The sequence below is a fragment of the Aquarana catesbeiana genome, linkage group LG04, assembly GCF_042186555.1.
Source record: "Aquarana catesbeiana isolate 2022-GZ linkage group LG04, ASM4218655v1, whole genome shotgun sequence".
In the NCBI taxonomy this organism is placed as follows: domain Eukaryota; kingdom Metazoa; phylum Chordata; class Amphibia; order Anura; family Ranidae; genus Aquarana; species Aquarana catesbeiana.
Window position 1 is genome coordinate 669,106,779 of NC_133327.1, and position 12,387 is coordinate 669,119,165.

The following is a 12,387-nucleotide window of genomic DNA, read 5'->3' on the forward strand; positions in this document are numbered from 1 at the left end:
CAAATGCTGTAATGAGCACTATGCAGATACCCAGATCCATCAAGAAGCTAATTGTTAAAGCAAGTCAATTACCTCTTAAGAGGCTATTTTTTTTTTTTTTAAAGCCTAAGGAGCAATTACAGCAAATAAAGCAGCTTTGCATAGCCTAGTATAGGCAGACTAATGAGCGATTACCTGATTGGTTACCCTGAGCACTGAGCTAATACAGGAGCCCTCCACTGGACGCTGGAGTACTATGTTAATGAGAACTAGAATTGGGTCTACAGGACAGCAGGGTATAAAAGCCATGAAGGGAACACATGGCAGCCTGAAAATGACACCATGCTGACTCCTCCAATCGTTAATCCATGGAATACGAAGGGCAGGAAAGGTCTGCAGCTCTCTTAATATAGAAGACAGGGATAGTATCTAGCTGATGTTCAGGTGCTATATGTCCAGTGCAATCATGTAATTAGAGCTTGCGGCAGTAAGGCTGTTAAACCCCGGGAAAATTTCTAGTAAGCAAATAAACTGTAGTTTACCAAGCAAGATAAAAAAAAAGGGTTTCCAATGTAAAGTTAAGGCTACACAAGGTGAAAAATCCCTTACGGACTAAGGAACAAGGGAGTCTAATTGCTTCTTGACACCCGATTGTGATCAGAAGTGGATTAACTTGGAGGCAACAGTCTACATTGACTCTACAGAAATCAGCACATAGAGGTCCGCACCACAGCTCATCTCAGCAAGAACAATAAGCCCGGAGGTAAATGCCAGTGTACATGGACCCGTGATGCATGCACATTAATCATAAAAGGTAAATGTGCAAGTGCTGGCTGGTCAGCACCAATGTTTACATTTTCATCGTCAATTCTGAACACCAGAAACTCAATGCAAAAAAAAGCACATAGAGGTCTGCACCACAGACCGGAGGTAATTCCAAGTGTACATCCACCAGTGATGTACGTTCACAAAAGGTAAAGCTGAGCAGCTATGTAAAGTGCCGATATGTACAAATACTGCTTGGCACCAGCACCGAAGCACACATTTTATCGTGTCTCAACGCCAGATCTTTGTGCAGCACTAATGCTGCACAAGTACATTACTGTATACAAGCTTTAATTCAGTCTTTAGTAAAAGGAATTGCTCCTGTTCACCATTATAAGATGAGGCCTGCCCTTTCTTGCTCTAGCAGATGTGAGCTCAGCATACAGTCTGTGAACGGACTGCTGGTTCAGAGACTTTTCAGCTTGCTGGGAGCATTTCTGCAGCCAACTCTTGAAATTTTTCTAAGCCCTTCATTGCTAGCGTATTACAAGCAATCCTGGGTTGGGTTACGCCACTATGAAAATTCATCATTCTAAAGAACGCAACAGGAGGAATGAAAACGCTTCTATTTTATTAGAAGAAGCTAGGTTCCAGTAAGGTTAGGGACAGCCCTGGGAACTATGGTAGGAGGATCCCACTACTGGAGCCCCTAAGTGATACAAGAACCAATGGGTGACAAGGCCCCTTAAGCCAGATACACACGGGCCAAATGTCAGGAGACAACAGAGAGTTCAAATAAAACCAGCAGCCGACCGACTCCCAATCAGCGCATTCAGATCAGAGTGTTCTGGTGGGGGGCGTTTCCCTGTCAGAACACAAAAGCTCATCGGGGGAGATCTCTGAACTAACTTTGCACCGTTAGTACAGCGGCTCCGATCGGAGCAGACAGTTTTTTTTTTTGTTTTTTTTTAACGAAAAACAACACACACAATCTGAATAGTGTGTACCCAGCTTTACAATGCATGAACAAACAACATATCTATCAGTACAAAAGAAATTTCCTAAAAAAAAAGAATTTTTTTTAAAAAGGTATGCAACCCACCATACTATTTAGGTTTGGTGTTCTGTTTATATGGGGAATCCACTGTAGTACACTATTGGAAGGGGTGTATTTAGCCAATAACAGAGAAGTACATTTGTGAACACTTTTTGGGTTGTTCAAATTAAGTGAAGACACTTCTAAAATGTCCCACCTCCTCTCCATAACCTATAAAAATAAAAGCAGTAGATCAGTCATTTCCTATCTCAACCTAAACGATCACCATAAAACACTACATTTATTGAAATCAGTAAATTTACACTAAAAGAAAATCAGCCTTAATATAATCTCTTCCTTTACTGAAACCAAGCCCATGAGTCAAGGCATTCACAGATCTCTACATCCTTCAGTCATGGAAGCAGCAAGGCCCAAAGGTCCACTTATTAAAGCCAAGTGCCACTTGAAGCACCCTATGGTTGATGCACTCTACACCAGCCTCTCCCAACCTTTCCGCTCTCAGAGAACCCTTGAAATAAATGTTCGATCTCGGGGAACCCCTGCTAAAAATTACTATACCTACAACTCATGACACATTAGTTTGATGGTCAGTGGGAAGAAATACCCCTTTACATATAGCCAAAAAGATTGATGGTGTCAGTGAGAGGTAGAAGCTGCTCATTGCTCAGGGAACCCCCAGCAACCCTGGTTGGGAAACCCTGGACTACACTTTATTCAGAACATCCTACACATGGCAATGGAGACACTTTACTGTAGAACCTGTCCATGCAAAGTCATACATAGAGGACCAGGCACCAGCCTCTGCATACCAAAATTATGAAATGTATTACACCGAAATAATTTAAAGCGGAGTTCCACCCTAAAGTGGAACTTCCGCTCATTGGATTCCCCCCCCCCCCTCCGGTGTCACAATTGGCACCTTTCAGGGGGGAGGGGGGTGCAGATACCTGTATAATACAGGTGTCTGCACCCACTTCCGGGTATAGCTAGCCGCAGCTAGCCCCAGACTCCCCGCCCACCCCCGTTGTGTTGTGGGAAATACACAGTTCCCACAACACAACGGGGACCAGTGTAGACGAGCAGCACAACTTGCGCATGCGCAGTAGGGAACCGGGCAGTGAAGCCGCAACGCTTCACTTCCCGATTCCCTCAGTGAGAATGGCGGCGGCAGCACCCGAGGACCAAGGGACGGTTCGGTCTCGGGTGCCGACATCGCTGGACCCCGGGACAGGTGAGTGTCCTTATTTTAAAAGTCAGCAGCTGCAGTAATTGCAGCTGCTGACATCTAAAAAAATTTTTTTAGTGAAACTCCGCTTTAATAAACCATGTTCACCAAATACCAATAAATGTCTCCATATTCACTGATTGTTAAAAAAAAAGTCAATACAACCTACAGAAGTAAGATTTTACGGCATGATCATACCAGGTAAAAAACACGGAAATGCTGCTGATTTATTTTTGAAAGTTCAGTTTCTAAAGGGTTCACTCAACAGCGGCTGTGCAGTTCTAAGCAGGGGACTAAATCGCACTAAAAAGTAGTGCATGCTGTACTTTCTTCTCAGTGCAGAAGACCAGGCATTTTGCCTTTTCTTGCAGTGGAACTGTGCTGGAATAGCTGACCAATGCAGTCTTACCACACTTCGGGTGAATGTACCCTAAACGATAATGATTGTTTTGCATCACAGCTGGCAAGTTACTGACTTGGAACAAGCACGCAGCCAGTGAAGTCAGCTTCCACCTACCATATTATGTCAGTGACTTATGCTGTGCATGGTAGCCAATCAGCTTCTAACTTTAGCTTGTTCAATTACACATTGGCAAAATAACTGGAAGCCGATTGATTTCTATGCAGAGCTGCACCACATTTTGCTCCCTTTAGTTTTAGTAAGGCCCGATTCACACCTATGCATTTTTAGTGCATTTTTAGTGCATTTTGCTCTACAGCCCATTTAACATGGTTTCCTATAGAACACGTTCTGTAGAGCAAATGGTGTAAATCAAGCCTAAATCAACCCCTGTGGAACAGGTATTAAACTTTCACAAGTCAATAGTTCTTCCATTAGTAACCATTTACAATTTTCTCCAGGGTCAAATTTTCAAAAGCAAGCACAGTATTCGGACATCTGGCACAGTCAACAGCACTGCTCCGTAAAATAAGCCTCCATTTGCTGTCTGATGAAGCGGAGCATGCATAGACCCTACCATAAATACATTTTTGGGTGGGTTTTTTTTTTTTTTGCAAAAAAGAAAAAAAGAGAAAGAAAAAAAAAAACAAAAAAAAAACCAGCTGCACTTCCATCCAATAGACCAGACACGGGAAACATGCCAATTACCCTCCACGTCATTTTTTTTTTCTTTATAATTACACTGAAATAAACCAGATAAATTGCGCATCAATGAAAAGACAAGAAAACTGCCGTGTTTAATTATGATGAAAGAAAAAAAAAAGTATTTCTAAAACGGCTGCAGCTGCCGTCACTTGGTAAGCAAGGATGAAAAAAGTGGCATCTGCTAGCACTAAAAATAGCCGCCTGCATCTCCGTCTTCCATGTAAAGCTCCCACAGCAGAACACCAAGCCCCACATTGTACCAGAAATCCGAATACTAATCGTCACCAAACCGGAGAGGTTTTTTTCTTAAAACAGAAAGTAAAAGAAGAAGTTTTCACATGCATGCATGCTAAAGCAAGATCTACTAAAAGTAACAGACAAAAAGTCATCTAGGAGCAGCAATGGTAAGCAGCATTCAAGCATGCAGCAGAGCACAGAGTTGAAGGCACTTTGTGAAGCCCATAGGGGTATCTCAGAGGATGCACTGACCAGCTTTGGAGTCCATCTTGAGGCTTGCCGCATGCAGGGAGACCTTCCACAGCTGACTGACTGGAGCTCCTTTCACTTCCTGCTGGAGCGTTCAGGAGGTCAGAAAGAACACGTAATTGCCTGCTGTGCGACTCAGCCATGGACAGAACACACCCCTCCGACCCCACACTACACCAAGCTGCTGAGCCACCGCATTCAGTCAATGGGAGAGCTGCAATCATTACACAGGCAGGGCACATGGAGGGGGGGGGAGGGGGGAACAGTACAAAGAAGTTGTGCCAGAAGAAAAATTCCTTTCCTTGCCCAATGCATGATCTTTCTACAGAAAAAGAAAGACGCCTGTAATCTAAAAATTGGGCAATACAGTCAGCTAAACACAGTTCAGATACCCACACAAAGGGGGGGTCCATTTATTTAGGAATGTCACACTAATTGAATGCCCAGTACAGAAAATCACCATAAATAGGGATGCAAAGGGACTGCCTATCACAAATCTAGGTGTCTGGATTGGGGTCTCAAACTTACATATTTGCTTGAAAACTCACCAAAAATAAAAAAAAAAGATACACTATATTACCAAAAGTATTAGGAAGCCCACCTTTACACGCAGATGAATGTTAACCACTTCCCACCCGCCATATAACAGAATGATGTGCGCAAAGTGGTGATTATAAACCTTCGTTTTTTGGGTTTTTTTTTTAAACCACAAACATATCACACTTACCTCCACTGCAGTTTGTTTTTCACAGTGTGGACCCGATCATCGTCTGAGGTCCTCCAAGAGCACTCGCGGCTCCTCCTCGCATTAGTAAACCCCTGGGAGAAGCTCTCTCCCTGGGGGTTACCTTGCAGGCACGCTCCCGAGTTCTGGCATTCTGCGTCTATGGACGCAAATACTGACTTGGCCCCGCCCCCGGGTAATTGGATTTGATTGACAGCAGCGGGAGCCAATGGCCGCGCTGCTATCAATCTATCTAATCAAGAGCCAAGAACCTTGGCCAGAGAGGAAGAGCGCATCACCGCCGAGGGAACAAACGGGCTCAGATGAGTAAATCGGGGGGGGGGGCTTCAGTGTCAGAAGTTTTTTCACCTTAATACATAGGATGCATTAAGGTGAAGACACAAGGGTCACAAGGGTTTACAACCTCTAAGTTATCCTATCATATGACATCCAGCAGGATAAGCCGTGATCGCACGCCTACAGCGCGGCGAACGTTGGTGTGGTGTGTCGGTCTGACACACTGATCTCAGTAAAGAGTCTCTGACATAGGCTCTTTACCATGTGGGGGGGGGTCTGCCCTGGATGCCCACCCAGGACCACCAGGTCTGCCAATCAGTGCCCATTAGAGGTGCCAATCAGTAATGCCTAGCAGAGCCATCCGTACCATCAGTGAAGGAGAAAACGTAATGATTTACAAAATTTTATAAACAAAAAAAAAAAACTTTTCAAAATTCAAAAAAGGAAATAAACTGCACAGAGAATAACAACCTTTATCAAAATGCAAGGACTTCTTTAGCAAACATAGTGAGCCATTAGAACTAGATCACCTCAAACCTACAACTGCAGAAAGCAGACGGCAGTCCGTAATGATGGATTTCACTGCACATCAGTCTTCAGTCCCACAGACACAAAATAGTGACATGGAGGACATGTTGGTAGATTATGCAAAATTGAAGCTGTTCATACTCTCAAAACTACATCAGTCTCCAAGTGAAGGCTGGAACTACAGGTGCTACAACTTTGCTAGCCTACAAAGCAAAAGAAACAAAAAAAAGTAGTGCTACTAAGCAACACCAGAGTAAAACAAAACAATTACCATAAGACGGTCCATTTCACTGGATAAATAACTGCACGGATTCCAGCTTTTCTTAATGCATGTTCAGGTAGATGGCCAGTAGAAAGTTCCACAATCACAACCCAAGAAAACAATAACTGCCTCAGGGCAACCTTTTGTGTGTAGCCTCTGGAGCAGGCAAGGTTGTCTCAGGAGGAAACAATAGCAGTCAGACAAGAATATAATCTCTAACCTGTGTCTGAGCGTCCCACAGCCATTATTAGCTCATCACCAGATCTAGGCAGGTCATCCTGTATAGCCTAGGAGGGGCAATCTTTCAAAAGCCCAAGCTGATTATCCAAAAAAACACAGGTGCAGTGGTTAAAAAAAAAAAAAAAAAAAAAAAAAAAAAAAAAAAAGGTAGATCAAAGAAATACAACCTACCTGTTTAGTACTGTAGTTTGTTATGCAGGCATTAGTGTAATGCAGCCTTTCACAACCTTGTTTACCCCCAGAGGAACCCCTAACAACGTTCAGTTCTCTTGGAACCTCTACTGAAACCAACTCATTGGAGTCAATGTGAAAAATGCCGCCTATATTGGTGAGTAGGAGTGCAACTCCAACGGTGGTAGTCAGAATGCCACCCTTATAGACAGCTAAAGGTGGTGTTGGCACCAGAGATTTGAAGGCCCCAATCAAAAGGGAGGTCAATCAACCAAAGCTCAAAGAACCACCAGCAACCTCTGGTTCCACTGAACCCTGATTGAGAAGGTCTGGTGTAATGCATCTTCTACCAGTAATCTGAGAATATGTTTTTGATGCAGGAGATAACTGCACCAAATCAGAGTCAACTTCACCTTGAAATTTTCTACTTGAAAAAGGGAAACTGAAAAAAAAGTTACACAAGAAGAACTGAACTTGGTACAAGAGCCATCTTAAACTTCAAATTTAAGTCTACCTCAATCCTGAATTCTATTAGACACGAAAAGAGAAGTTTGCAGAGCACATCCTTCAAGTAGTACAATAAATACACTTGTGAGGTGGTTTCTGAAGTCTTGCTCGTCTTTGGACTTGTACCATCTTTAAAATTTTTTTTTTAGAAGTGAGGTTTTCGGAGCTAAAACAGTATTCCAACTGAAGTTTAAAGTGGATGTAAACCCACCACTCACCCAGTATAAAACGAATAGCAAAGTATTCATGTACACTGTGTTTGCCCAAAAGCAAGACCTACCCCAAAAATAAGACCTACTGTGATGTTCAGGGAGGGCTGCAATATAAGCCCTACCCTGAAAATAAGCCCTAGTTTAAAGTGGTTGTAAACTGCTAGAATCCATTCTATTACAGTATAATATAAAGTAAAATTTGTGCGTTTCTGTAATCTAATTGAGTCAAATACCTTCGTTAGAGCAGCGCTCAGCTGATTTCCCGCTGCGCCCGCCCCCCCCCCCCCCCCCCGCAGTGCTCAGAACAGGAAAGACAGCTCAGGCGCTACAAGATGATATTTAACACAAGATTACAGAAACACACACCTTTGTGAAGATTCTAGCATTTTACAACCACTTTTACTTTGTTCACACTAACTGGCAGGGAGGGGGAGAGAAGACAGCACATAAAATGGCAAGCCCTACCCCAAAAAATAAGCCCTACTGTGTTTTTGGCTGCCAAAATTAACCACTTGCCGACCAGCCGCTGCATTTAAACTGCGGTAGGTCGGCTCTCCTGCGCAAATTGGTGTACCCGTACGTCGGTCCGTGCATGTGAGATTGCAGAAGCGCGCCCGGCGGACTCTATGTCCACCATCTTCCTGCGATCAATGTACACAGAGGCAGAACAGGGATCTGCCTTTGTAAATAAGGCGGATCCCCGTTCAGACAGGGGACATCTCAGAGCTGCTATTCCCAGTGATCAGGAACAGCGATCTCTATCATGTCCAAGGCAGCCCATCCCCCCCTACAGTTAGAACACGCTGAGGGAACACATTTATCCCCTTGATCGCCCCCTACTCTTAACCCCTTCCCTGCCAGTGTCATTTATACCTTGATCAGTGCATTTTTATAGCACTGATCACTGCAATAATGTCACTGGTCCCCAAAGTGTCATTTAGGGTCAGATTTGTCCGCCACAATGTTGCAGTCCCGCTAAAATAGCAGATCACTGCCATTACCAGTAAAAACAAAAAAAACACAAATTAAAGTCCCTAAATCTATCAGTTTGTAGACGCAATAACTTTTGTGCAAACCAATCAATATACGCCTATTGCAATTTTTACCAAAAATATGTAAAATTACATATTGGCCTAAAATGATAGAGAAAGTATAATAAATTTATATATAATAATAAAATATATATATATATATATATATATATATATATATATATATATATATATATATATATATATATATATATATATATATATATATATATATATATATATATATATATATAGCAGGAAGTAAAAAAAATTCTCCTCAAAATGGTTACTCTTTGTTCACAGTGCAAAAATTAAACCGCAGAGGTGATCAAACAGCTCTATTTGTTGGGGGAAAAAAAAAAAAAAAAAAAACGACATCCATTTTGTTTGGGTACAACGTCGCACAACTGCGCAATTGTCAGTTAAAGGGACGCAGTGCCGCATCGCAAAAAATAGCCTGGTCGTTAAGGGGGCAAATCCTTCCGGGGCTGAAGTGGTTAATATAAGACCTGGGCTAATTTTTGGGGAAATACGGTGTATATATGCAAGCTTCCTGCATGCATCCCTACTTTGCAAAATGTCACCCCCTTCAGCAGTAGGAGCCCCTGCAAAACGCTAGAATCGGTGGGTGGGTTTGTTTGCCGAGTTTTGAGTAACATCCAGTCAAAACTCAGGAAATGCACCACATGACTTCAGCATGCCCAATCATGCTGAGGTGTGGAGCAGCCAATCCTGGCAGAGCTAGAGAAGAAGGGGGGGGGGGGTGTGAAGCTGGAATCCTAACACTCTCACTCTCTGCTCCTTCAGGAGATAAAGAAATTGGATGTCAGTGACAGCAGTGGGGGAAGTGGCAACACAAACTTATCTGTGTGTCTTTTTTTTAATCTTACTACAAAAAGACAAGAGGATTGCTCAGAGCTGAATTAACTCTTCGTAGCAAGACTGGGCACAGATGACTTGACAGCCTCTACTGTACCAGGTAGAAGTCTTTATTAAAAGACTGTCCCAACTGTCCCCACTGTTTCCTCATTTTACAATTATATGGAACAAAAACCTCAAAATGCTTTCTTTGTAGTTCTTAGCAACACTGCACCACCTCCAGGAAAATCATCCCCATTGTACACCTGTGTGTCATAACGCGCATTAAATTTATGCAAATGCATAAAGCAGATCTTTGCCCTGTTGATCCTGCCAGTTCCCCTGGGTCCCCGATTCTAATTGACCGCGGGAAGCACAGAAGAAAGGATTACTGTCACATTGGGTAAATGAATGGGCTTATATCACACACAGAGCAGCAGAGTTACTTCCCTGTCTGTGTGCTGCTTTGCAGAGCCAGCTTCAGTTTTGACAGCGAGTCTTCAGCTGGGAGCCACTGTCAAAACTGAATCAGGTTAAGGAATGCAGCGCACACAGCTTGGGAAGTCGCTTAATGTCACACAGACACACCCCATCCCCCCCCCCCCCCCCCCCCTGTTACCTAATTCCAGCCACATGCCAGTCTGCTGCCTGTGACCAAGACATAGATGGGGGGGCCTTTAACTGTAGCAGGGGTTGTGTCCATTTAGAAGGGGCGGACACAGTGAAAGAGGGACTGGTGAGGCTGTGATGTCACATGTCAGCCACAATAAAAGAAAAGTTAAAAAAAAAAAAAAACGTATTTAGACATGTAAATGTTTAGTCTGTATTATAATGCCCTCTTAACCACCTGATGACTGCTCACAGTAAAATATACTGCAGGCGGGCGGCAGGTTCAGGCACAATCACTTGCATGTACGTGGCGGCCTTCTTCCAGGTTTGGGGCACACATCTCCTGCCGACCTGTGCTGTGATTGGATGCAGCACGAGTTTGGCATCAGGTTTCAGCCAATGATATTGGCTAAAACCTGCTGATTGGCTGTGTCCAATCACACACAGTTCTGTGTTTTCAAACACATAGAACAGTGTTTAGACATAGAGTTAACCCCTTATTGCCCCTAGAGGTTAACCCCTTCCAAGCCAGTTTACAGTATTATCACTGATCACTATTCAATGTCCCTAGCAATGTCGGTGTCTGTTAGTGACCCTCCCAGATAATGTGTTAGCTCCAGATTGCTCGCCACCCTATAGCTGTGTAAATTCCAGTACACACGTTTGTATACGCTAGAGCTTTCGCACAAACCAATTCATATACACCTATTGGGGTTATTTTTGTTACTAAAGACATGTAGCGGAATACATTTTGGCCTAAAATTATGAAGAAATTAAATTTTTATTGGAAATGTTTTATAACAAAGTAGAAAATATGGGTTTTTTTTTTTTTTTGCAAAATTTTCAGTCCTCGTTTATACAATAAACCCAGAGGTGATCAAAAACCACCAAAAGAATGTTCTATTTATGTGGGGGAAAAAATGATATAAATGTAATCTGGGTACAGCATTGCATGATTGCGCAACTGCCAGTTAAAGTAGCGCAGTGCTGAATAGCAAAAAAATGCCCTGGTCATCATGGGGGTAAAACCTTCCGGAGGTTAAGTGGGTTTTAAAGTGGATGTAAACCCGAATTTTTTTTTTTTTTTTTTTTTGAGGTCATACTGTAGAGTATAAGATTTCCTATCATTTGAGCCCAGTCTTGCCACAAAGTTAATCCAGCTCTGAGCAATCCTCTTTTATTGTTCAGTGAGATAAAACTTGACAAACAGAGAAAAACTTTGTCAAATCCTCCCCCTTGCAGTGAGTGACAGGTGATTTACATCTCGTGCACTAGCCTAAGACATGCATTATTTTTTAATTCCCACCCCCACTCCTTTTTTCAGCAGCTCTGCGAGGATTGGCTGTTCCACACCTCAGCATGATTGGGCATGCTGAAGTCATGTGATTACTTTCCTGTCTTTTCACTGGATGTTAGAGATCATAGCAGAAGTTCAGTGTAAGAAATACACAGGAGAAAATGCATATTGACAAGGGGAGTGTAGAGGTGGGCGGGGAGTCTACTGACATCACGACTCCACCCACCGAGCTCCAGACAACAGACCCGCCCACAGAATCTGCAGTTTTTCGGGTCTCAGAACAGACAGAGGGGAGACATTTGACAGGTAAAGATACATGCAGGAGACATGTATATCCTTATAGATAACCCCTATGGCAGTAGTTTAGAAAGGATGACATTGGGTCTACTTTAAGCCAGCCACACGGATCAAAATTTGGCCAGTTCAACCTGGACTGGCCGATTTTCAATCCATTATGGGGCAGGCTGGCTGTACACAAGTTAATCCATCGTGTACAACCAGCCTGTTGGAAAATTTTTATCAGTGTTGCTGGCTATAGCTGGCGGTGCTGAGGAGTGTATTCTGATGGCGCGAAGACCTCCCCATTGTCAGACTACAACGCAGTGGGAGGGGTTACGCCCACCCACCTCGAATATGTGGATGTGGGAAGAGAGTCGTTTTCTTTTATTCAACTGGTTGGAAAAAAAAAAAAAAAAAAAGATAAAAAATGGCTCGCCCTAGGGGATTGGCGTAATGACAATCCGCAATGCTATTCAGCTCTAGATGACTTGATAAGATTATCAGTGAAGCCAGAGCAACTAGAACACCCAATAAAAGAGTTGACCTTCGCCTTGTAGTAAAGAATAGCAAGTTGTCATAATGAATGACTAATCAGCTCGGTAAACCCTAAAAGTTTATATTATCTGAATCTGGGGTCACAACTATATTCATGCATGTGGACTTTGAATGGTATTTTAACTATTATTCCCTATATTTATTGAGCTGTTAAAAAAAAAAAAAAAAAAAAAAAAAAAAACAACACCACACACCACACA

The 12,387-nt window shown here is 42.9% G+C and overlaps 1 protein-coding gene across 7 annotated transcripts in view; it reads right to left on the reverse strand.

The window, feature by feature from the left end:
• The window catches only part of RTN4 (reticulon 4), a 97,572-nt gene that overhangs the window by 34,287 nt on the left and 50,898 nt on the right, over window positions 1-12,387 (reverse strand). The window contains exon 1 of one of the 7 annotated variants that reach the window (XM_073628587.1): window positions 4,621-4,801. The exons of the other annotated variants lie outside the window; for them this stretch is intronic. Within the exon in view, the coding sequence (XP_073484688.1) occupies window positions 4,621-4,636 (16 nt within the window). The 5' untranslated portion in view covers window positions 4,637-4,801. Of the gene's footprint in view, window positions 1-4,620; window positions 4,802-12,387 lie in introns of those variants that run through there. 7 annotated transcript variants of the gene reach the window in all.